General features: G+C 41.9%; 1 protein-coding gene across 4 annotated transcripts; it reads right to left on the reverse strand.

Moving 5' to 3' along the window:
- Positions 1-987: 987 nt before the first annotated feature.
- On the reverse strand, positions 988-25818 carry cita (citron rho-interacting serine/threonine kinase a). 4 transcript variants are annotated; one of them, XM_057030348.1, is made up of 50 exons: positions 25701-25818; positions 25309-25431; positions 25052-25193; positions 24668-24843; positions 24020-24121; positions 22929-23071; positions 22608-22701; positions 22320-22526; positions 22001-22154; positions 20854-21043; positions 18626-18731; positions 18413-18556; positions 18146-18265; positions 16963-17133; positions 16539-16592; positions 16396-16449; positions 15991-16131; positions 15727-15852; positions 15170-15265; positions 14787-14903; positions 14113-14222; positions 13571-13745; positions 12647-12844; positions 12460-12513; positions 11863-12060; positions 11595-11788; positions 11366-11501; positions 10944-11048; positions 10576-10716; positions 10253-10360; positions 9954-10146; positions 9646-9807; positions 8787-8810; positions 8205-8342; positions 7657-7837; positions 7475-7566; positions 7255-7359; positions 6995-7164; positions 6657-6701; positions 5815-5895; positions 5560-5695; positions 5225-5364; positions 5045-5137; positions 4860-4968; positions 4555-4683; positions 4359-4439; positions 4205-4283; positions 3941-4123; positions 2811-3195; positions 988-2740 (listed from the first exon to the last, which is right to left on the reverse strand). In XM_057030348.1, exons 2-50 carry the CDS (start codon positions 25408-25410, stop codon positions 2717-2719), a joined length of 6408 nt encoding a protein of 2135 aa, XP_056886328.1. In that variant the 5' UTR covers positions 25411-25431; positions 25701-25818; the 3' UTR covers positions 988-2716. The 4 variants fall into 4 exon arrangements, with proteins under 4 accessions (XP_056886328.1, XP_056886329.1, XP_056886331.1 ...); XM_057030349.1 differs by lacking the exon at positions 8787-8810; XM_057030351.1 differs by lacking the exon at positions 6657-6701.
- Positions 25819-25845: the final 27 nt, after the last annotated feature.

The following is a 25845-nucleotide window of genomic DNA, read 5'->3' on the forward strand; positions in this document are numbered from 1 at the left end:
ACCCCTCTGTAGTGCCCACCCGTACCCCCCACTGACAGGTCCGGCATTGGCCGAACGGGCTAAAATAAAGAATGTTTTAGAGTGCGGAGCGCTGGGCATAGAAATCACGTGGACTGGGCTTGGACATCCGGAGGCTTCTTTCAGGGTGTGGTCAGGTTCAGCCCTGGCATTGAGGTGGAGGCCACCTGCCACAACCCCGTTACACATCAAGACTCTCCACCCCCAGGACCGTGACTGGGAGTGGAACGTGTCACCCTGGAGAAGTTCCCTCCATTTAGTTTCATTTGTGTGAAAGAAACCAACATGCATCCTCGATAGATTGGCCGTTGGACGCTCAGGGGTCGATGTGGTTTATGAAAGGAATTAAGAGTAGAAAAATAACCCAAAACAATGCAAAATTCATCCCTTTATGTTGATTTGAATGGCCGGTGAAGACCCGCAAGTGTGAGCTGAGTGTTGGCAACAGCGGTGACACTCAACACGTCCTTACGATGGCGTCCCTCTTCTCACTCATTAACAGGTCGTTCGGAGCCACTCCTGGTTCTGGGGTCAAGAAAAGTGACAGTCTGTGAAAATGAGCTGAATGGGCCGGGGGTGAGGAGGTGAGGCGCGGCGCGCTCGATTTATTAAAAGACAGCTGTGGAAAGCCTGGAAGCACCCGGTCCCCTCGCTGTCACATAAAAGGCTGATGAACAAACAGCAGATGCCGGCGGAGGCCAGATGACACCGTGCATGGGGAAGCCGAAATTAGAAGAGTTATTGCCAACCGAGAACTGAAGCTATTGTTGAGACCTTATTCTCCTTCTCAGGACTGGCAGGCGATGCGATCAGGACCCTATAAATAGCCTGAAGTCCTGCAGCACAATGGGCCTGGACAAATGGTCCAGCCTCAAGGGTGTGTGTGTGTGGAGCAGGACCACACAAGGAAGGAGGCGAGGTTACTCCCTCTTCATAGAGACAGCAGGACGAGACGAAGCACAGGGGAAAGACGGTTAAATATTTAATATTCTGTGACAAAAAAAAAATCTCTACAGCAAAAGCTAATAAAACATCTGGTAGCAGACATCAATATATCAAGTTACAACATAATGATTCAGCGTCATGTGGACAAAAAACAATGGGGAAAAAAAAGGTAGAAAAATAAAAACAGCCCTGTTTAATCTGTAGGATCCGAGTGCTTTTTGTTGTAACGTGTGACTGCCGGATCAGGTCCTTCCTCCTTAATACATTCAGGAACACCCCCCCCCCATCTGAAAACACCCACAGTGGATTCTGAGAGTGGAGGAAACATTTACGTCCTCTCCTGAAAATATATTCTGAATGTCTCACAATTATATTGATAAAACAATTTAAAGTGATGGCTGACGTGGGTTTTATATAAATCTAAGTTTGACAGTGAGAGACAGAATATTTGTTTTTCTGGACTGGCTGTTCACATTAAACTGAAGGAAGATTTCTGTGCAAATGAAAGGAGATGTCAGTCATGTGCTTTGTTTCTATCAGTGGAGGAAAAAACAAAACCAAACACCAACCAAAACGAGGCAGAAGCTGAAGACAACACTCCCATTCATTTCAAATATACATATCCATGCCGTTACGAATCAAGAACAAAATAAGGGTTATTTTCTTCACCTGGGAGGACGTTTGGATTATACACAATAAAAGGGCTATTGTACAAAAACTGTTGTAAGCTTCACCCACGACCTGGTTCCCCCCTCGTCCTGCCACAGTTGAGCACTGAGGTCCGACGGATGTGCATACAGGTATTCAAATACAATCACTTGTTGGAGAATGTCTGGACATATTAAAAGAATACTTATTGGACATTCAAGAGGACACATAATTACTTTTTTTCTTTAACAAAAATAGACATGGCTTCTCCGGCCTTGAATTCCTTCTCAATATATATATATATGTATATATATTTATAAAATTAAGTCTCGTCTATGTACAGCGTTCCGAAGGATTACAAAGTCCTGCAGAGGATTATGGGTAGTGCAGATTTAGTCTGGACCTATCCGAGGGTGGACAATCATTCGAGTGTGAAGCAGCAGGGCGGGCGGGGTGGCGGGCGGGTGCGCTCATCGACATCTGATTTAAATCTGTTCCTTCTCAAACCGGAACCTGTCACCATAACTAACCCGAGTCTCCACAGAAGACTGAGGGTAGCCAGAATGATTGTAATCAGCCGAGAATGATTGCGCTGCGGCGACGATGAGGGGCGGCGGAAGGATTCTAGTCATCTAACAGCGCTGCTGGGATCACTTCTGAGATGTGTGGCTGAACACGGAAGAGGGCCAAAAGCAGTTTTATTTTGTTTTGAAAGGGTGGTTTTCTTTGTACACTAGTGAAGCCACAACCTGGCATATAAATGTAAAATTGCAGCGGTTGAATCTGAGGAGGAACTAGCAAAACCCAGAGTTGGTCTACCGATTGAAGCACTTATCTTAGATTTACTAGTAGAAGCGGAAAACAGCTCAAATACCAGGGTATTGAAGAGCATCCGCTGTAGCTAAAAATCCCCTGCTGAAAAATACAGCATTTTGATCAGATCTAGCGACTGAAAAATGTCCTGATTCTAATTAATTTCCTGTTAACACACTCTGCGTTACAGCTGTGGCGGTTTGCTAGCTAAGGTCAAATGTGGCAGTGTTCAGTATGGTTCAGATGGTCCTCTGCTTCGGTCCAAAACTCTGTCGTGAAGAAACAGCTCTGCTCAAACAGATGACTGGTCCCATACCTGAGCGACGAAATCAAACAGATTAGAAACACGTTAACAGAGCAGCGAGCGGCGTTTGAGCAAAGCGAACCTTGTTTGGATTTATCGGGGTGCGTCCCGATCCAGTGTGAAGCCTTTGACGTTCCTCGAAGCGCCCAGGGGACCTTTCTCTGCGCACGTCCATCATCCGTCCAGGAGATCGCTCCATGCGAGGGTCTGCCATGGCCCTGCCGGGGGATCGCTCTAAGCGGGGGTCGGCCATGGCGCGGCCAGGGGATCCCACCATCCGACTCTCCAACATTCTGCCGGGGGACTTCTCTCTCTCTAACGGACGGCTGGGGGACTTGTCCCGCCGGAATTCTGTGCGTGCCTCTCTGTAGCGGTGTGGTGTGCCAGGGTCTCCGTGAACCAGAGGGTTGGCTGCCAGCCTTTTTGAAATGTGTTCATTGTAGGAAGGAGGTCCACGTTTGTTGGGGCTGTTGGGGAGGAACCGAGGCAGAGACAGGGGCTCGTATTGTAGGAGATATAGCACCGGGGATCACGGGCTTTCCTTGGCAATGCCGGGTCAGTGGACAGGTGTGGTGAGGACATGTGACACTACGTTAACTGTCTACTAATAGGTTTTATGGGCAGGAACCAACAACCAACCAACAACGACGATCTCCACGAGAAACAAACACTCATCTGTTTTTCATCTTTTGCACCTTTTAAGGAGGAGTCGCAGGACGAGTGCAAAAAAGCCAGTTTTTATTCAACAATTTCCAGTCTACATCGGACAGGAGGAAGTCCGAAAGTTTACTTTCATCTCAGGATTTGCTACAGATAAAAAATGAACTCTTCCTCCTGCAAAAATTTAAATTAAGTAGTTAAGCTTCAGTTTATGACCAGATAATGAGCCATCACCACTTGTGAATTTAACCATCACCACCGCCCAGCAGTGCCAGTTTGTCCCAGTGACCCACCACACACACACACACACACACACACCAGTGTACATCTGTCAGAACCAAACCGCTCTGGGGATAAATGAATGAATAACTTACTTATGTAAAATTTCACTTTGTTCTAAATGTCTCTTTAGTTGAATTAATTTATTCATTCATTTAAAAACCCAAACATATATATTCGCCCCATTTAGAAAAATTCCCAACATTAAAATTGGTCCTTTCTTTAAAATATTTCATGTAAATCAAATATGTGATGACGTCATGCTGACCGTACCTGCGCCCGGAGCCGTTCCGCTGCAGATCTCCAGCGCCCTCTTGGCTCTGGACCAGGTTACCTTTACAGCAGATGACCCGCAGTTTGTTCTGGTAGGAAGAGGCCAAGTAGATGGCCCCAGAGGAAATGGCGGGGCCAAGGTATCGAGGGTTTGGAATGTCCAGATGTGCATACGAGTGGGGCCTGAAACGATCAGCACAGAGAAAATGGTGTCTGACGGAAGTCGACGTTTACCCAGCAGCATCGGTGTTGACGAGGATTTACCCCAAAGATGAATGTCCCAGTATTTCAATAACATCCAGAGAGTTGAAGTAGGTCACAAACAGGTACGGTTCTCTATAGGCTGAAATAGCAGAACGTCAGTATCACGACTAAATTCCAATTAACAAAAGGGAAAGAAATTGTACTGCTGACTAACCAAATGAAAGAGGTAAGCGGCTCCATTTAATGTCGTCAGTTCTGCTCCTGCGGCCATATGCATCCACAAACACGCCAAACTCTACAAAAATATCAAAACAAATACGAATGTCTGAGGATATCGAGTAAATGACCAGAAATGACAGAGAAAAGAGGGAGAAAGTAAATACAAGGTGTGATATTTTTCAGTTTCTGACCATGGAAGCAGAGCAGGTATTCGTCGTTCTGCGGTGCGGTGGTGACCTGGATGATGGAGATGGGAAAGCTGTGGGAGGATGCGGCGAAGACAGCCGAAGCCAGTGTCACATCGTTTTTATCCAAGAACTCTGCACAAAGAATGTATGGAGGTGTCAGTCCACTCAGTTAGGTGTGAATTTTAAAGCCTCGCACCAACAGATACAAAATTAGATTGGCTGGTTTGGAATTCCTTCTGTTTGAGGGAAAATATCCGTTTAAGAAACAAATTTGCAGCATAAAAGCATCTCAATGGGAGATCATCTACCTTCCAGCACATACTGCTTCGTCTCAATCTCATAGAATTTGTTGGTGCCAATAACGATGCTGTAGCCAGTGAAGTGGATACAGCTGCAGGGCTCAGATGTCTCGATCTCCTGCAAATACAAGGAAAAGTTCAAACTTTTTCTTTGTGTTTTATCACTCTTCCATTCAAATGTCAGGCTAACCCACCTTTCTAATGCAGAACTTGTTCAGGCTTTCGTTATGTCGGAGAATTGTGATTTTATTGGCCATAGCAGCGCAGATACAGGTCCCATTATCAATCTGTGAAAAAACGTCATGAGATTAATGACAACAACATAGACGCTGATCAGAACGATCGTTTCTTTAACTTAAAACAACCCGACGAACCTTCCCGGAGGAGAAGAGGTGGCAACCCTTGACTGTTTCAAAGACGAAAGGGTTGAGGTCAGGCGGAGTAGGGAGGTGAGACTGCGACAAAGACTGCTTCACCTTCTTGATCTCCACGAGACACAGGGCCCTGTCCTCCCCTGACAGACCAGCAGAAACAACAACTCTTAGTGGCTTCACTTCATTTTCTCCCTAAGACCTGTAGAAGTCTAGACTCTACCATAACCTCCTGAATATACTGAATTTATTAGGGCAAGCAAACAACTCATTCTTCACAATTAAACAAAAACCTTCTTGTTTTAAAGGAATATGCTTGTTTTGAGATAAGCACTGACCAGTGATCATCAGAAGCTTATCAAGCTCCTTCAGGATCTGGATCTGGAAGACGGAGGTCAGTCCGGGGATGTGGGTCAGGGAATTCTTGATGACATTGAGAGCATATAAACCCTCCTCAGACCCGACCAGCACAATCTGATGGATAAGACGGATCACAAAGGCAATGATGAAGCTTTGGGTCAGTTATCTGATATTGAAGGGAAGTGCTGAAGCATCATTGTCACATTTATGTTGGTATTAATTCTTCCTGATACCTGGTCAGTGAGAGGCATCGTGCAGTTGATGTCTAAACGATCGTCACCCTCCAGCTTCAGTAAAGAGTTGCCCAGAAGTTTCTAATAAAATAAAGATGAAGAAAAGAGAATCTAAAATCTGATGAATGACTGCACCCTAATGTTTTGTATGTTTTAAGGGTACTACGCTGTAAATAGGAAAAAAAAAGGAAAAAGAAATCAAAAAGAAAAGAAACCAATAAAAGAGGGCAGACAAAAATGCAGCAGTGTGGAAAAAAGCATGTAGAGAAAATGTATTTTGATAACTAATGCAGTTAAATAAGGGCTCATTTTTGGTTAAAAAAAAAAAAAAAAAAACTTTTCTGAAGTTTTTGGTATCAATGATTATTTCTCATTAAAACTAAAGGAGGTTTTCGAGACCAGTAGGATATAGCTCTAATGACCGAGTGTCTTTTTTCCCTCTGAGACTTTTTCAAGTGTGGTTAATAAATGAATAGTGTAAAAATGATAAACAGCAATGAACACACAGTCACATCAAAAGCAAACTGAATTTAAGCGCGGGTCGCTTGAATAGTCGTGACGTGTGTGTTATACTGCAGCAAAGCATGCAGGACAGTAGCATCTCACACAAGGCCAGGGGAGCACAGTGCTCATTCACATCGTGTCACTATTATTCATGACCATCAATTATAGCTTTTCCCCCACAGGTTGTATCCTTCCATGGGTCAAATTCAGGAACTAAGAGCAGAACAGTGTTGACCTGCACTGAACACCATCAGAGCTGCATGTGCAGATGTGTACAGCTACTTCATGCTCAGCCAGTCAGTCAGCTGAAGCCCAAGCATTCGTGCAGCTTACTGTACCTGAACCAGAGGAGAAAGGTTCTTCTGTCTTTTAGCAACACCTGCCTATGATATGATCCACACAATCGAGTTGAATGAGGATACAAAGGCACATAATTTCACATCAACAGAGACAGTAACGAAACACAAACAGTGGATGAGAGATGAGAACATGCAGAGGGAGATGGGGGAGTAAAGAAAAAGGAAGGAAGATAAAAGAAATGAGGGCACCGTTTGATGTTTAATGGAGGAATTAGATTATTATTTATGATTGTGAAAGCCTATTAGTTGCTATAATATAGTACTTAATTTTGAACCCAGTGAGGGCGGATATACTGTAAGCACTGACTTAAACTTACCGCATCACTATCCACTTTCTCTCTAGAGCCACGGTGGCTACCCACCACAGACTCCAGTACAGCCACCCAGCGCTGTTTATCGGGAAAGCTGGGAGCCATGAAGTACAGGGACTGGCCCGGCCAGCAGGAGGTGTGGGGATGCGACTCCAGTTTCAGCACATAAGGGATGTCTACACATACAAGAAAATACAGATAGGATTACAATTCAACAACCAGCATTTATACAACAAGAATATTTTGCAGTATGTTTTAAAGTGTACCTGACTTAGCAGTGTTGATTAGCTCTGAGGATCCAACAGCTCCGTGAACGGTCACCTCTCCATCAGGAAGGCACAGTTCAAACTCCTCCTCAGGTTTTATGTAATCTAGTACACAAACAGCACAATTATACTCTAAAATCCGCTTCACTGATTTATGTGTGAAAATTAACTGTACAATGACAACAAACTGATTAATAAAGACACTGATAAGTGAATTTACCTTCTCTGGGCTCAGAGTCATAGATAGATACTTTGGTTCCATCCAGCACTACATATTTCGTCTCCCATCCCTGCTGTCCACGCTTATTATTTCTAGGTAAATGAACACATTATACTCTCAAAAAAAAAACAAACAGAAAAACAAACAGCAGTAGATGTTATGCAATAGATGGTTACTAGTACCGAGGCTGCTTCATCCATCCCTCCAAACGAACATGACCACTGGCTTCTTTGACCTGCAGTGCTGGAGAGTTTGCCTTTTCTCTGCACAAAGCCTCTGAGAAGTGAGTGGCGTACTCAGTTGGTAGCCCACAGGTAGCGGGAAGACATGGCGAGCATTTGGGGTGGCACAAGGTGTGGCATTCTTGAAAAACAAACAAATACATATCAGCACATTAGGGAGTGATTTGGGGTTTCTTAAAAAAAAGAAAGTAATTGTCTTTTGTAAAATGTTCTTTAAAGATGTAATTAAGATATTCTAAATATTAGCAATTTAAAGTGGGAGAATAAACTGTGGTTTACTTTAACTATCAACATGTCCGTCTTTTAGGCTGTTAATTTTGAAGCACAAAATGGCCCCTTTTCCCAAAAGATTCTAACAGGCAGGCATTAATAATGGCAAATGCAACAAATCTGTATCCAACAGTTAAGAGAGATGTGGAGATACCACCAGAACTATTTCTGTGTGTTCGTTAAGACTGGCCAACTCAGAAATATGCACTGATAGAAACCTAGACAAGTGGCAGCCTGTCGTCCAAAATGCACAGTGTCCAGGCAGACGACACACTTGGCGGCCCTCATGTTCAGGCCCACGGTAAATCGATGAGGGATGTTGTGATGCATTCGCTCCTTCACACGCCGACTAAATTCTGCATTGCCAAGCAGAAAGACGAGATCAGTGACAGAAAAACACAAAAATGCTTTACTAAACTTCTGCAGAAGAAGCCAGAAATCTTTTTTATTTTTTTTTCCCCACCAGAATGAAAGATTCTAAGAAATCTAATGTCTATTTAACAAGTCAGAGTGTGACAGTCAGTGAAAATGAGATGCCTTAAAATGTTTCTTGATTGACACCTCCCAGTACAACCACATATTACCTACAGTTTGGAAAAAAATTGGTCTATAGGGAAAAATGGAAAGTTTTCCTTCAGCTTGACAGCAGCATATCATATGATACAAGTTGTATACATGAACACAATGCATAGGAAATTTCACACGATGCGGAACTGTGGAAATTTTGCAGATAAGACTGTGTGAGCACAATATGCATGCAAGTGAGTTCGTGATGGACATTTTGGTGACTGCTCACTTACTTTCAGAAGTGACCCTCCTCTTTTCTGTGAGGAGCAACAGGAAAGAGAGAAAAGAGAGCAGTCGAACAACAGCGATGTGAATGCAAAACAACAGTTAAGGGCCTGAATCACAAAGTTATTCTGAGTGAGTGTGTAATATAGAGAAGGGTTGATAAAGATTTAGATACGACCCAAAGAAACTGGCTGTTTGAGCTCTGTTTCAGTGGTGATCAACCCCCGACAGAGTGATAGCAGAAAGCCTAGATTAAAATGTCACCTGGGTAATCCACTACTCTGACTTTGTGAGACAGGCCCAAGCAGGATTACACTGGTAGTTGGATAATGCACAGTTGAAAAGAGGGAAGAGATTATGGTTAAGAGTGAGTACGAGGTTTAACAGATACTGAGTGCAGTTATCCAAATTAATTCAACATTATCCTGCTTCACGAGACACACCATATGAAAACACACAAGAACACTGACAAAATAACTCAAGATAAGTGATCATGATAGATAGTGTAACAGTTAAACACTCGTCTCTGAGAGTGTGACGTTATAAGAGGACAGATACAAAGAGCTTTGCCATAAAATAAGCTAGACAAAGATTTAGTCAGCAAGTCATTAAGCTGGAAATTAACTGTATGAATGGTAACATAACAGGAGAGGCATCAGACAGACCAATCAATGGGCAAGTAGAGTAATGAGGAATTTAGATATATCCCAAAATGACTGTAAACTGCCAAATATCGGAAAGACAATGAACACAAAATTAGCAGATTGTTGCTATAATTTAACCTGTAATTGTGAGATCTTTATTCCGATTTTCACGGTCCAATTACCACTCATTACCACTGTCAAATCTTTCAGTATTAGAGCGAACCTTCAGGCGTAGATGTCTCCTTGCTGCGGGTGGAGGGGTTGAGCAGGCTGCTGGGGTTTGGCTGATGTTCGGGGGATTTGACTATGGCCGACATGAGTATTTGATGTCGAGCCTGAGCTGGTGTTGAAGGAGGCAAGTGTTCCTGGGCTTTGAAATGAGCTGCTGTAAACCAAAAATTTTAATATTTGATCAGCAGTGGTACTAAGATGAAATACAGGATGCCATAGTGTCAAAACACAAGTCACACTATTATATTTATATATTTAAACAAGCAAAGACTCGCTGTCAGCATGAATCAAGGCATCTACCCTCTTCTCTAAGGGAACGAAGCTCTATTCTCATCTTCTGCAAAGCTTCCTCCAGCTCCACACATCTTGAGCGCTCCTTCTCCAAAGCCAATTTCATGTCACAATACTGCATGGGAACTGCAGGCTGAGGCTGCGGAGCTAGAGCCCCATTAGTTGTGGTGCCGACATCCTCCCGGCGTCGCCCAAATATACCCTTAAAAAAGAGTTAAAAATGTTAACTACACTATGCAGGTATAGTAGCATATCTACTGTACTTGTTTAAAGATTTACTAAGAGCTGTTTAAGGATCTTTCGCTAACCTTTTTTTTCTTTGTGGGTTGGTCCATTTTGGCCTGAAGGAAATCAATAAGTTTGGTCTGCTGGGAGATGGTCCCCTCCATTTTTACCTTTTCGTGAGAGTATACAGCCTGCAGGAAAGAACAAAGACATTCAGAGAGGGAAGCAATTTGAAAGACAACTCGAAAAAATAAATTTTTCCTCCATAAGAATTCAATGCATTTCTTCCCTTGAAAAAATGTGCAAAATTCCAACATCCTTCACTCTAGTCACATTTACAGCAAATAGGACACCCTCTGTGTGTAAAGAGAATCTCATATTACCTGGAATGGAAAGAATATTTTACCTGTATATTTTCCAGTTGGTACTCCAGGTCAGTCCTCTCAGTCTTCAGCATGTCTGTCTGGTCTAGAGCATCCTGCAATCCCTGGGTCAGACGGAATATGTGGCTCTTTTGGAGGTCCATCTGCTGTTGCAGCTTCCCCTGCTGTAGGTTCCCCAGCAGACAGATAATTCAGTTTCGGAAATCACACTTATTCAACAGAGGCAAATGGGATTAAAAGATGTTAGCAAGCAGGTATATGTTTAAAATTCTAGACTTGTAGCACAAAAATTATTTCAACAGCATGTTTCTAAGTGATTTATCGACCAATAATCTGCAATTAAAACCTATTAAAGTGATATAAATACAGGGGTGCATTTGCCCCTTTGTACCTCTTCCATCAGTCTCTGCTTCAGTTCTCTCTCCGTCTCCAGCTTCTGCTGCAAGCTACGGGCATTCATCTCCAACATGGCATGTTTCTTCTCCAGATCATTGAGCTTTGAGAAAATGGGTTAATGCTGTGATTTAAAAGGCTGTTGACACTGGTAATTGCTTATAGCATTAATATCCAGCAGAGAGACATACTTGTTTAGTTTGCCTAATTGCTGTCATATAACAGCTTTTGATATCCATTATATTCGCTCAAACTCAGCTATTGTAGGATAAAATGTCGTGAGACAAACCAAAAACCAGTACTGTTGCAAGGATAAAATGTCATGATAGCTCAGACTGGTATGTAATGCTGATGATTTCATAATTAGAACAGACTTTATTAAAGGAAAAACAAATGCCAACACATGTACTTGTGACTCACAGTATCGGACAGACTTTCAGCCTTCAGTCTCTGCTCCTTCAAGGCCTGTTGTAGGGCCAGGATCTCAGCCTTGTGCTCTTTGACTGCCAGTTCCACCGCCTGGCGAGACTCAGAGCTGCGCTGGTCTGCACGCAGTCTGTGACAAACAAGATATCATGGCAGCACTGGTTAAAACAACGACCAGAGAGTCCGTGCCATACTGTATTTGAGTCAGGTGTCTGTATGTCACCTGTTCTGCTTCTCATTGTCCAACAGTCTCTGCAGGTCTCTTGTGCGTCTCTCAGCTTGGCTTTTTTCATCTTCCAGGGCACCTCTCCAAGCCTCCCACTGCCGTTCCTTCTCCAGCAACTCATCGTTCAGGGACTCCAGCTCAACCACCTGCTCCTCCAGCATGCTGCATGTGGTCTTCAGCGTCTCAATGTTCTGGAAGGATAAATTAATTACTTTTTAAAAAAACTACTCTGTTCAATTTAGACAACAAGAGGTTTGTGTGTTACCTGTTTCTGGTTGTTGAGGTGCATCTCACGATCAGCCACCTCCCTCCTCAGCCTGTCCACTTCATGGCTGAGCTGCATCTGGTCTTCCCTCTCATCTGAAGCTTCATCAAGTTGTTTGGACAGATAGAAATTCTGGCGATTTAACTCAGCATTTTCCTGACTCAGCTGTGTCAGCTGCTCCTCCAAATCAGTAATCACCTGAGCAAATATAGATTGGGAGAGAAACAAGTCAGAATTACTCGAGGAAGAGTTATTTTGGGGCTCTATTTGGATCTCCTAAAGTAAATCAAGTGTGAAAAAACTGTAAAGTCAACGGACCCCGACAGATGAAAAATTTACATCTGTAATGAGATTAACTTTTTGCGGTCATCAATGTCAACAGATTTTAAAGTTGTGGACAAATCAGACTCACTTAAAAGCTCTAAACTAACTCTAAAAATAATATTTAAAGAAATGTAAATCAATAAATCCCCCCATTTAGAAATTAAATGAATATTTGCCATGCAGTAAGTGGGGAGCATTACAGAGATGAGGACAATGGGTCATACATTTGAAGATCTCCTCAGAGCAACAACAAAGAAAAGAAGCTTTACTTACTGAACAGCTGTCTCTCAAGGCATCAAACTTGCGCTGAATTTCATCCCGTTGATTCTGTGAAATGAATTACAGTCATGCTGCTAAATAAATTAAGAAAGATGTACCAAAGTGAATCAATCTATCTAGAGAAAGCTATCTAGAAATGTACTGTAGTGTAGTACACCTGTAATAAGTCTATCCTGCTTACCCTGAGGGCTGTGATCTCCTCCTCAGCCTCAGCAGTGGTCTCCTCCAGCTCAGTCTTTGCCTGCTGTAGCTGACTCTCCAGGGCAAGACGGGCCGCCTGCAGACTGCTAATCTGAGACTCACGTTCCTGGAGTGAGAGGGTCAACTCCGACACCTGTCGCTTGATCTCCAGCTTCTCTTCTTCGTGTTCAAGGCCCATCTGGAAACCAGATGGAACCACGTTGTATTTTAGAAAAAGGACATATTCCCTAGGTCATGACACCAACTACTTATTTACAGTCATAGCTCTGCAAATGCCATTTGAAAAGATTAACAAGGGGGGTTGAAGATTTTTAAGTGAAATAATATTTTTAAAAGAATGAATGTACAGGCAGGTTCTCTAACAGCCAGAAAGGCAGAAACTGAAGTTGAGTATATGTGTGGGGGAGAAAACAGTATGTGTCTGTGTGTTTGTGAGTGAGAGAGTAAAGAAAGGCTAGCAATTACTGTCAATCTGTGTAATCTGTGTATCATTTCCCAGTAGGGAAAATGTGTGCAAGTACAGCCAAGACATCCAGTCAGTATGTTGTTTAGGAGACAGCACATCTATTTATAGAAACAGTTCAGACTGCATGAACCTGCAGCAGATATGTACAGTATAAAACTTACATATAACTTACAGCTGAAGCAACAGTCAAATAAAAAGCTTTGTAATTTTTCTACAAGTAAAGCTAAACGATCAGTGTTAATCTGGTGGATTTTTTCTCTTTTTATTGTTATCACACTGCCAAGTTTATTTAACCTGGATTTGTGTTTCAATTAAAATTAGCAGCCTTACATTGTTCTGAGTATATATTATTGAAAGACTACACTGTGTGCTAATTATGGGTAAATAACAGTATTGAGTTAAAAGATTCTAATTTGGGTCTGCTTCCTGTTGCCTCACCTCCCGCAGCCTACTCTCCAGCTCCAGGAGACGGGTCCTTTTGGTCTGTTCCTGCTGACTCATCTTCTCCAGGTGCTCCTCCAGTTTGGCATTTTGGGCCTCCAGCTTGCCTGCTTGTGATTCTAAATAGAATTTCTGCTGCCGTAGCTCTGAAATCATCTCCTCCTGGGCTTTCCTGCAAAACATATACAGCTCATGGTCTAAAGACTAGTCTGATAAAAGTGCACAAAGTCTATGTGTAAAGTCAGATATTTTAACATCAATTACACTGTAGACTATTCCACAAAAATAACATGAGTGTTATTATTATTACTGTTATTAGCAGTATAGGTATTAGTATGAGTAACACTATCATTAGTATTATTTTTATACTGGCCTACAGACAGAAATTGCACTATACACAGGGGAAGACATATTAACAATGATAAACACAGATGTACATGTAAGCACTTGAAGCAATTGGACCCTCAATGGATGACAGTCGGCATGTATGGGGGCGTGCACAAAAGTGCTAGTGTGGGCTGATGACCTTCTTAACTCACATATTCTTCTGGGTATAGATACTACTGTTAGCAGCCAGCTTGTTAGCCTCTGACAGCTCAGCAATGCGCTGCTCGAGGTTCTTCATCTTGGAATCCATAGCATTAATGGTCTGCGGGAAGAAGGAAACAACAGAGGATACAAAGAGTCATTAAAACAGAATAGGCTGTACAGGCTGTGTTCCCTTTTGGTGGATCTTTGCCAAATTCCTCTAGGAATCATGTTGCACCATATCACAATTTTTTGGAGGAAAAAGAAATTTGCCCTGACGTAAAATCCTATTACACCCTATTAAGGTGTTGCCTGAATCTTTCACTGTCAATGTCAGCCAACTAACTATAAAAGCCTCTTAAGTGCATCAATTCTATCACATTAACCAGTTTAGGATTTAAGTCCAGGATTAATGCTGCATCAGTTTACCACAGTTTAATCCAACTGTACGTTCCATCAATACCTCAACAAATAATACAACCGACAATTTTAAACTACTGGTGGACTCTTATCTATCAAATTAGGAACCAAACATTTAGAGAATATACATATTTATGTATTCTGCTTTACTTTTAAAAAATAGCATTAAAAAAATGTAGTAAAAGAGAGTAAAGACAGAGGAAACAATATGCAAGTTTAGCCTTTCAGACTAGAATAAGATAAAGAGAAAGGCTTTGCTCCTTACTGCTTTCTGTTCACTGATGAGTTTACTATTCTCCCTGGACTCTTCCTCCTGCTGAGCCCTTTTGGCCTCCAGACTCTCCTTCTCAGCAAGGTCTGCCTTCATCTGGGCCTCCAGAATCTTGATGAAACACAACCAGGAGATATTGTACTCATTAGTGTTGAATTCTCTGCTGCACATTTAGCATGAAGCCTATTATTTTCTGCGATATAAAAAAAAAAACACGCAACATGGTGTTAAATATAATGCTTGGTGTGGAAGTAGTAATTAATATGTGAAAATCCTAATTATAAGATGTGACAGTCAGGCATGACAACACAACAATGATTGTACTGGCAGGATTGGCAAGAAAAATGAACACTGTCAAACAACTATCGGTAGCACACCTTGATCTTGTCTTCATAAAGTCTCTCCTTTTGAACCAGCTGGGTTTCTAAGCGCTGTGATGAAGACTGGGCATCCCTCAGGTTTTCTTCCAGCTCCTTGAAGGAGTAACACGGCAATTGAAACAAATTTGAAAAAATCCAAAACATATTTGCAAATGTCAAATGGATAGAGGAAAACCATTCACACCAACATTAACACACACAATTAAATCAAAAGCAACTTGCATCAAAAAGCTGGTAATCCACAAGCCGACTGCAATGACGTCTGCTCATGCTGACACTGGAAAGATTAAAATCCCTCTCCTATGGACGTTGTCTTAAAATATTGATGTTAACTGAATTTAAAACTCTATATATAGCAATACTATGACCAGCCACAGGTGAGAGCTCTGCTAGAAGCCCTTCTACATGCAGAAGAATGCAGGGTGCACATGTGTGCTTTAAGATGTCTGAGGAGGATAGTCTGGAGCTGCATGAATGGGAGTGGTCAGCAGGGAGGGATGAAAAAGGGGTTGAGTGGGTCAGAGTATTAGCTAGCTGATCTGTAGCTTTCTCACCAGGATCTTTTCAGCCATCTGCTGGATCTGCTGAGACTTGGTCTGAATGTCATCTTTCAGCTTATTCTCCCGCCGTTCAACCATCTCTAACCGCTTTACCTGGTTTTCCAGGGTCTTCCTGCCCTCCTGCACATGCAGACACATGTAAAAACACATTAACAGCCTCACTCCAGTAAAAAGGTGACTAGTGTTGGGTTACATACAACAGCATTATGTAATACATTTGCTTAATTAGCAAATTAATTCGCCTTTTTGCTCGGTTACCTCTGTCTCTCTCAAGCGGCGCTTTAATGTGTCACTAGAGTCGGTTTTGCCTCGTAGACGCTCCAGGTCCCGTTCCAGCCGGTCTTTGGCCTGACGGACATTCTGCAGCAGCTCAGTGGCCTCTGTGCTTGCTTTGACTGCCTGAGGGATGTCAAGGGGTCAAGGACTGTTAGTGATTCACAAGACAAGTCTCTTGGTATGCTTGTACAATTTTGACCAGAAAGACTGAGTCTTGACCAGGTCTTCAATGAGCTTTAAAAATAAAAAACTGTAACACTTTCAATCCTTTTTTAAATTATTAGGAGAATAATGGAAACAAATTCATATTGGATGTATACTATTTTGGTAGGATTTGAGTAACTTTTAATCATTACTTAGAATGAGTACCAAAGTTTATTTGTGTACCTTGGACAGTTTGTCCTGAAGCTCAAGTATTTTCACTTGCTGCTCAGAATTGGTCTGAAAATAAAAAATAAACAAGTCATGGTTTCATTAAGCACAACACTTTAAAGCATGTAAAGAAGAAAGCATGAAGACTGATGTGTTACCTTCTCCAATTTGGAAAGTAGCTCCTCCACCTCTGCTTTGCCCTGTTCTTTCGCCTGAAATATAATTGCCATGAAAAACAAACACAGCACGGCTGCAGTTAAAAGCAGCAATCTCCACATCTGAGGGCTACACTCTCCAAAGTTCCTCCCCTAAAATATATGTATTCCACTGTATAGGTCCAGGCAACCCAATTCCCGCTAGACAAATTAAGTTGGTCTTTACCATCCAATGCTAAAAAAAAACATAGATATTGTAGATCAAAATTCAATAGGCTGCCTCTCATATTTAAAAGTCATGAAAAAACTACTAACGAAACGCTTCTTCTCTGGGACCTGGCACGAATAACATATGCATTTCAGCCTTCGTTAACTTAGCCTCAATGTATTTGAGGCAATGACATTCAGTAAAGGGTATAAATGGCACCTTTTGGATTCTCTGCTGGTATTCCACAGCTTTCCTTTTGAGTTCCTCACTCGTTTGCCTGGAGTCTCTGAGCTCAGCTTCATACAGATCGCTGCGGCGTCGGGCCGCTGACAGGTCCTCCTCCAGCTGCCTGATGGTCACCTGCATCTCCTCCAGCTGTGCATGATACTCCTGACAGAAAGGACACCGATCATGATGAGGAGGAAAAAGCAAACTTTATATAAATTTCTGAGAGTTTACTGGCTGTAAAACATATTTTAGAAATGTCTCCATGTACTCAGGCTGTTCTGTTCAAAATAGAGACAAATTATTAATAAAACATCATTTTTGCTTCAAAGAAAAAGCAGTTGGAGTGAAAATATTTCTGAACACATGTGACAACTTGCCCAGAAATATAGAAAATGGTGAGTTATGCAGCCTTTTGACTTAAAACAAGAATTTCTTTCTATTGCCTAACATGACAATTAAAAATCTGTACCTCACATAGATTCTGTAACTAAAGAAAGTGTTTAAGTGGAGATTTTTGGTAGCTTTGGTTTTACTAAACATTTCCACTTAAACCCTGTAGTAGGTTGTTATGACCACAACAAAAAGACACGCTGTCCAGTTTAACCATTTGTTTTCTAAACCAAAAGAAAATTAGGTTAGCTGCAATTAGGTTAGCTCCACCCTGCTGGAAACCTGTGAACCACAGACAGCACGCAGCAAGACAACCCCACAGCTCAGGGGCCATCACATAGGTACTGTAACCATAGTGAACACACTCTACACATCTAAATGCTTCAAGCCTTTACAGCAGAGTCTCAGGAGTCATGGCATGTTCTGGTCAGAGGTCACTGATGGCATATAGCTTAAATTTTTGATTTTGTTTTTTTTCTCCATGTAGATTAGCCATTATAAAATAGTGTCTGTTGTTCTGGGAGTAGGGAGGCGGGTAAATCTTTCCTGCACTTTTCATACCTTGCAGAAATGCCACCAGCATTGGAATCCTTAATGAAGGTTAAGAACAAAGGAGTCCTCAGAGGGGCAACAATATGTTTTCAGCATAAACAATGTTAAACCACTCCTGTTTAATTTATTTACAATGATGCAATATCTGAAGACTTAACCAAAAAGCTCATAGATGTATTAGGTGAAGGAGGAGAGAGAGATCATAAGATAAGAGGTAATAAATTCTACATACTTGCTCTTTAATTTCCTGTAGCTTGTTGCTTTGCTCACGGATGTCATGCAGCAGCTGCATAGCTTTGTCATCTTCTCTGGACACCTCCACACGAGCCTCCTCAAGGCTTCGCTTCAGGCTCTGTGAGCACAAATGAGCAAACTAAATCAAAGCTGGTATTACTGCTCCAAATCAGGATTACATTTTAAAGGTTTTAAGGACAGCAATGCACCAATACGTGGGGGGAAAAGACTCATATTTACATGCGGAAATGCTACCAAGACTCACACTGCACTCTGTAATGTAGGTGGCAAGGTCTTGCTCCAAAATGCTCCTCTGGGTTTCAGATGCCTTCAGCTCCACATCCTTCTGGTGGAGGACTGATTCCAGGTCAGTCATTTTACGCTGAAACCTGGAAATCTCCTGCTCCATCTGAGTCAACCAGAGGAAATGGTGTTAGTTGAAGTATTTGCCCATCACGTCTAAGCCGTCCATTCTCACCTTGTGACATTTGTCTTGAGTTTCCTGTAGTTCTCTGCTTTTAAGATGGAGCTTCTTTTCCATGGAGTTGGTCTTAGCAGGAGAGTTGATGCCTGCAGGTGCGGACCTAATGACAGTGAGACAAGTGGTATGTCTATTTCTGTTCTGATTTGAGCTAAACACAGATGATTTGAGCTTTAACTGGAACCAAAAGGAAAAGTAATGAATATTATAAAAGCTACAATTTGATATTTATTTTATAGCTTCATCTTGTAGCCATATAATATTTGAATCTTCCACTCAGAAATTAGAATGACCTCATTGTAAATGTTACTATTGTGATAGTAAAAAGTTCCATTGTCTTGTCAATGTGTATTTCTGAAGATATTGCAAATGTTGAAAATCAAAAGTTGATTAATTCTTGCTAAAACCGTCATGTCAAAGAGTTCCATCTTGTAACGGCAAGATTTCCCACTGCTGTAGCTGTAATTATTTTGGCTGAAATGCAGCAAAAACACCCACATAAAAAAGACAGCGCGGATAAACAAAAACATGAATATAGTGTCACTTTCCAATCTGCAATCTATTGATTAATCTATTGTCTTGAATTAGCAACTGTAGAAGATTTTAGAGCATAAACTCTTATTTTCCACACAAAAAAGAGAGAAACATAAAAGTAATAAATTAATGGGTTCGTGACAGTGAATCACACACACACATGCAGACATACAGACCTATTTGAGCAAAAACATGAGCCAGAATTTTCGAAAGAATCCAAATGAAAGTACGTAATTTCCATCGAGGGAAATTTTGTTAGCAATTAAAAATTTATGTAAGTCATCAAAATTAATTAAATCACGCAGCGCTTAAAATGATCTATTTACCTCTTTCTGGGTGAGGGCAATGTACTGATATTATAGCACTTTAAACCTGCTACGGTGTTTTTCTGCTTTCAGTTTAATGGTGTTGATCTAAATTCAAGTCAATGCGAGTCTGCATTGTGGGCAGTTGTCTTTAAATCAACTTTAATCTTAATATTGAACTATTTATGTTTTTAAAATATAGGAACGGTAAGACAGACAGACAGACAGACAGACAATCAGGCAGGCAGGCAGGCAGGCAGGCAGACAGACAGTCAATCAGACAGACAGACAGACAGACAGACAGACAGACAGACAGACAGACAGACAGACAGACAGACAGACAGACAGACAGACAGACATTTCATCCGGTGTGAGCATCATGCAGTTCCCTGTTTGGGGCTATGATAAAGAATGTGTACATGCATATGCATGAGATCACAGACATCACACATTCAATGAGCTTTGAGCTTAATCAAATGAACCACAGAAAATGACTGGCCTCAGTTAAAAAACCGTCAGATGATTGATGGTGTAACAGCAAGGGGCAGAGGGACCAGAAGAGGGAACGAGAGGAGATGAGACGGGTAAAGATGGGGGTGGGGACCGGGAGGAAAAAACATCACAGTAGTAACCATAGAAATAGATTCTCTCTCTCCCAATCTGAGCTCTCGTCCTTTCCCCGTCTAATCTGTTAACGCTTTTTTCTGCCTTTCCTTTACTGCCGCTGTCATGATCTGCAGTCGCATAGACCATTAACCTGCTGGAGCGCTACAGCAGTGAAACCCACCCTCTTGCATCACTATCAAAGGTTAAGAAGCCAAAAACCAAAATGGATCGTTGCAAATCATGTTCTAAAAGTCAAAAGGTCATTATACTGCAACGTAATGAAAAAACAATACAGCAGCAGCAGGAGCAGGGGCAGGGGTAGCGTGTTTGTCTGGGGCTCCACTCTCTGCAAACCTCACTGACACACTCAGCCGCATACCAATCAGCACTTACATGAGATAACAGCGGCTCACATGCATCGTACAGTCATTTCAGCAATCAATGCAGCTCATCAGTGCAGCAAATACAAAGCACAAATTCAGGAATAATAAGAAGACAGGAGCACAGAGCAGGGAAATCCTTCTCCTCCTCATTACTGAACTGACACAGCATATGGCCATGCCTTTTTGGCCACAGCAGCGACAAAACTAAAGGCAGGGACAATACCCCTACTGCCAGGGGGCTGCACATTTGGTCATTCAACAGAAATGATCTAATGAGAAAACAGCAGAAACGTGGTCGGTTCAACAGCCCGGTGATGTAAAATATGCAAGACGACTCAAACTGACTGCAAAATATTTGTCTGCAAATAAAAAAGAGAGAGTAAACAGGTTGCCTTACTCAGCTTTAGCCAATGTTGTCAATGGTCGACTGAAGAACCAGCCTAAAAAGGGAAGGTCCTGGCCTTGGAAGCCCACTGGCAGAGCTCCTTGATGAGCTGCTGAGCCTGGTCGGGGGGCTGCCTGCTCCGGCTCCTCAAAATTAGAGGTGTCATCTTCGGCATGCAGCGCAGGAACAAAAGGCGGGAGAACTGCAGGAGAAAGGATGAGGCAGGGAAAATAAAAGAGCAAATTGACAAAGTAGTTAAAAAAAGGGGGGGGAGAGAAAGGAGGAAAAGGGGACGAGCGCAGCGTGTTGGGAGTCTAGAGTGCGGTAAGTCGCGCGTTGGTGCACATGCTGTCTGCGTTCATCCAGCCCCCATCGCTCCCTCCCTTTCTTTCTCTCTCTGCCTCACTGCAGCAGAGGAAGCCCATCAGCTGGAGCTAAACTGAGGCACAAAGCCCTATCTGTGTCTAACCGAACAACATGGCTTGCATTTTTAAATACCAACAATTGGATTCTCTCACAAAGAGCAACTTTTGCTTATGTATATCACAGAAAAAAAAGCTGTTTTCATGTAGACCAGTATTCTGCAGTTAATAGGTGATAAATTGCATTGAAATTTGGAAATTATAATTAGAGCTCAAATATGCTGCAAATCTTTAACGCCGCCATGCCTCAATGTAAATGTCCATTATTGATATGGGTGTGGTTTTCCAAAGATTGTCAAGTAATATATGAGGTTTAGTAGAAGCAATGATATCAAACTAACAAAACAGATGAGGCACATACAGTAAAGTTCTCCCACAGAAAGCATGTCTGCTGTTTCTAGCTTTAAACGTTTGTGACTACAAGTGAGGAGAAGCAGATGAGTAGCATCTGCTTCATTTCTTGTTTATGCCTTCATTCAATTGTTTTCCTCAGAATAAGAGCTGGTTCACTGCCAAAAGCACACAGAATTCCATTATTTTCCAAATGCACCACCAGCATCAAAATGGCTCTTTCTGTTTATGTGCAATCATGAGCAGTTACCAAACAACATAAACCTTTGACAAGCAGTCATATATTATATGTCCTGTGATGTGATTATGACACGTTACCAGTCTGAGTGATACTCAACATTTTTCAGGAAAACAGAGAAAAATCTGGAGGAAGAAACTATTCTCACCTTGTCTTAAGTTGTTCCAGTCAACACTGGAGAAGAAAGAGTGACACCGGAGTCCTTGGAAACCCAGACGTTCTTTGGCTCCACACAATAATCTCTGTAGCAAGTCTACAAACTGTTTACTAGCCCGTGGCTCCTCTGGAAACTTGAGGAAACGCTGATGACACAAAAATAGAACCAAGGAACGCACAGTGCACTCAATCAATATCAATGTAACGCAGTATTACAGATGCAATATTTCAAAAATGTTAATTCAGAGGAAGTTTAACATCTTATAGAACTGCATCAGGAAATTCACATCAGATGAGAATATTTTATTTACCTGATAGTTAAGGATGTTGTTGATTGTTTTAGCAGCTGTGCCTTCAGAAAAGGGTGACCTGGAATAGACCATTTCATACGCAATGACTCCAAGGGACCACCAGTCACATTCGATCCCGTACGTACAATTGGGCCCCCCATTCATGGCCGTCAGGACCTCAGGAGAGAGGAAGTCCTGGGTGCCAACAGGTATTGTGTGAAATGCCACCTAACACACAAATTAAAAACAGTGAGTTTACAGTTACACCACTGGAGTTAATAGATCCAGCAAAGTGTCCAATCAGCTCACAGTTTTGTGTGCAGTGAGCCTAGCAGCTGATCCAAAATCTGCCAGCTTAATGTGTCCGGTACGATCGATGAGAACGTTCTCTGGTTTGACGTCTCTGCAAGGGAGTGTGGAACACATCATCCATTATGAAGACGATCCCATGCATGTTATCATCAGCAATTTAGCACCATGCAGAGACATACAACCCAGTTCCACAGTATGCATGTCACATTTATTTATGACGGAATTAAAAGTAACTGACACCAATAATGCAGACAGTTTTATAGGGACAAGTGTAATCATTGTTCAGTGAGAGGTTAGATTCAGCAGCTCGTGCCTTACCTGTGGACATAACCCAGCTGGTGAACTGTGTGAATGGCTTCTACCAGCTCGGACAAGTAGAACTGAGCCATCGACTCATCAAACTGATCCTCGTATCGGTTTAACAGGGACATCAAATCGCCTCCAGGCAAATACTCCATCGCCTGAAGACACATGTACATGCAGCCATAGAAAATGGCAGCATAAATAAATGGTCAGTCTATAAAATTTTAAAAGAATTTGGTTCAAAATAACAGGTACCGCACACTGATTAATGATTAATGAAAGCCTATATATAGTAAAAACCAAGCCACAAGTGCAGGGCACGTGTTGGAAACAGCCAAGCTTTATTCGTCTTGAGCTGACAGGAAGGTTCCAGTTATTAAAGATTCGGTTACATAACGTAGCGGGATACTTTTGCAGATCTGTCTGTGGTGCTGCAAAGAACTGGACTTCAATCATTAAAAATCCATAAGCAATAGGCTTTGAAATGTATGTGAAGGTTCAGCCTATTGGTTTTGATTTCTTTTTTCCGCAGTCTCCATCCTGAGATGCAAAGCACTAGTCAGGCTGTTTTGTGCTATATGGCACCAATCAGACAGCTATAACAGGCAGGAGCCCCTGGTGCATGAATGGTCGGCGAGTCTGAATGAACAGGAGCTTACTCCAGTGTTACCTAGCAACAGGGAGACTGGGTGCCTCTCCGACACACGGATAAAGATGGATGCTTTGTATTTTCTTCCACGCTCGGTTAGGGAGCAGGATAAGAGGAGGGTGAAGGAAGAGGAGGAGGAGGAAGAACGGACACAGGGGGAATAGGGGGTTGATGGGAACTATACGGAAAAGAAGCGTTAATGAAAAGCAGCAGTATACCCTGCCCTCTAAACATGGTCATTAGAGAAAAATGAGGACTTAATTAGCTGTGTAATTTAGCTGCATTAAAGATGGGAACATTTGGGAAATAACCTGGGTTGAAGAAGAAAATCTATTCTAATTTTCAATTCTTAATATCCACATTTAGCAGATAATGTTGTTGTCATAAGAAAATGAATAAGATTGAATAATGTTGGTTATGAAATGGATGTGTTTCAGATGGATAACTACAACCTTACCAGGTAGACATGTTCTTTGTCCTGGAATGCATAGAGAAGCTGTGGGATCCAGGGACTGCTGTTCAGAGCCAGAATGCTCCTCTCTTCTTCATGAAAGACCACCTGGAATTGAATTGATAAGCTATGAGTAGCCACTCTACACATTGCATAAATAGAATGGCAGGGCACTACAATTTGTTACTGTGTGTAATGTTGTTGCCTACCCATCTAGAAAATCAGAATGGTTTACATGCCACCACAACTTATTTTTTAAATTAACATATAATAAATTTGTTCATGAGGTGGGAAATATATTTCTGTATTCTCCTTATAACTGGTATTTTTTTTCCTGTTAACTTTAAAAATCTGATCTATAGTCTAACAATCAGACCTGGTCTAACTGTCCGTGTACAAAACGATGCAAAAATTTTGATTTATGTATTCAAGCCCATAACACCCTCCTGTGGACATTTTTAAGACTGCACCTTTAATCAACAGACTTGAAGTAGCAGAATAACATAATTTAAAAACCAGAAAGAGAATATATGATTAGTTTTCGGTTTTTTGCCATGAGCTCAGTGCCCTAATACCAAATAAGAATGTGACTATGTTGTAGTGAATACAAAATGCTTCTTCATATTTGCTACGTTTTTGTTTTTAGAAACTTACATTTTCTTGACTTCTTAAAAATGCCTTTTTCATGACCTTTAGTGCACAAACATCACCAGTGGCTTTCTCCCGGACTACTTGGACTTCAGCAAAATGGCCACGACCCACAACTGCACGCACATCGAAATCATCCACACATGGTTGCAACACCTGCAGCTCTGCAATTGCTTCAGAAACTGATAGAAACACATATTCATCATTAATTTACCACCACTTAGCAATTAATTATGATTTTGTCATTCTGTGTACATGCAAGTGATGTTTTTAAATTTTATATTTTGGTTATTGTACTATGGTTAAAGTCACATGAACTCATACAGACTGAAACGCTGCAGAACAAATCACCCATTAGGTCCGGGACACAAGTTGTAAAACAGTACTCACACTTATTGACAAAGTTTGCAACGTTTTGGATTTTCATCAGTGCTGGGGACGTGCACTCTTTGTACAGGATGAGCAGAGCCTCCAGAAACTCTTCCCGACCAACGGTGCATCCTCCCTGCTGCCCACAGAGGCTGACTCGGCCCTAAGAATGATAAAGGAGTAAGATTTTTTTTTTTTTTTAAACGTCTATTGCTGCTGTTGGGGATATTCTGTTTAAATGACGGCCATGACCTATAGAACATTTAAAGCGAGTTTACCTGAAACACTTGATTGAGCCGTGAGCTGCGGATGGTGATTGGGTCCAGTGGAGAAAGTGACGGTTTTAGGTTTCCCTGGCTAACGTATTTAAACTTCAACATGGCGTCCTAACAACAGGCAACCTAAGCGAAGGACAAAGTGGGTTAAAGTGTGGGCAATGCAAGCATGCTTTTATTGCACCAATGTCAAATTCATGGCGCCGATTGACACGAAAGAAAAAGCTGTCAACAGATGTAAACAATGCGTCACGCTAGTGTGCTGCCTAGCTAACGTCGCTAGCTCCTTCCACATAAGAAAACTCAACCGTCACATGCACACGCACTGATAGTGGACGCAATAAAGAATCTATGAATGTAGGAGAAAAAAAGTACAGTGGTGTAAAATTACTCACCAGAATGCCATCCAGGTAATACTATTTCTATTTTAACGCCCACGGAGACATTCAACGAAGCCCCGTTTTCTTCTGGGTCGAGTTTATTTCCGGTCAACTTTCAAATTTTGCGCGTTCGACACTACGTTTCGAACGTGATGAATGG

The sequence above is a fragment of the Takifugu flavidus genome, chromosome 4, assembly GCF_003711565.1.
Source record: "Takifugu flavidus isolate HTHZ2018 chromosome 4, ASM371156v2, whole genome shotgun sequence".
NCBI lineage: Eukaryota > Metazoa > Chordata > Actinopteri > Tetraodontiformes > Tetraodontidae > Takifugu > Takifugu flavidus.

Coding starts and splice junctions, on each gene's coding strand:
- cita (XM_057030348.1), bottom strand. CDS start 25,410: ATGTTGAAGTTTAAATACGTTAGCCAGGGAAACCTAAAACCGTCACTT. Junction 9,808..9,953: donor TCGTTCCCTTAGAGAAGAGG/GTAGATGCCTTG, acceptor TTTGGTTTACAG/CAGCTCATTTCAAAGCCCAG. Junction 4,969..5,044: donor ACAAGTTCTGCATTAGAAAG/GTGGGTTAGCCT, acceptor TTGTATTTGCAG/GAGATCGAGACATCTGAGCC.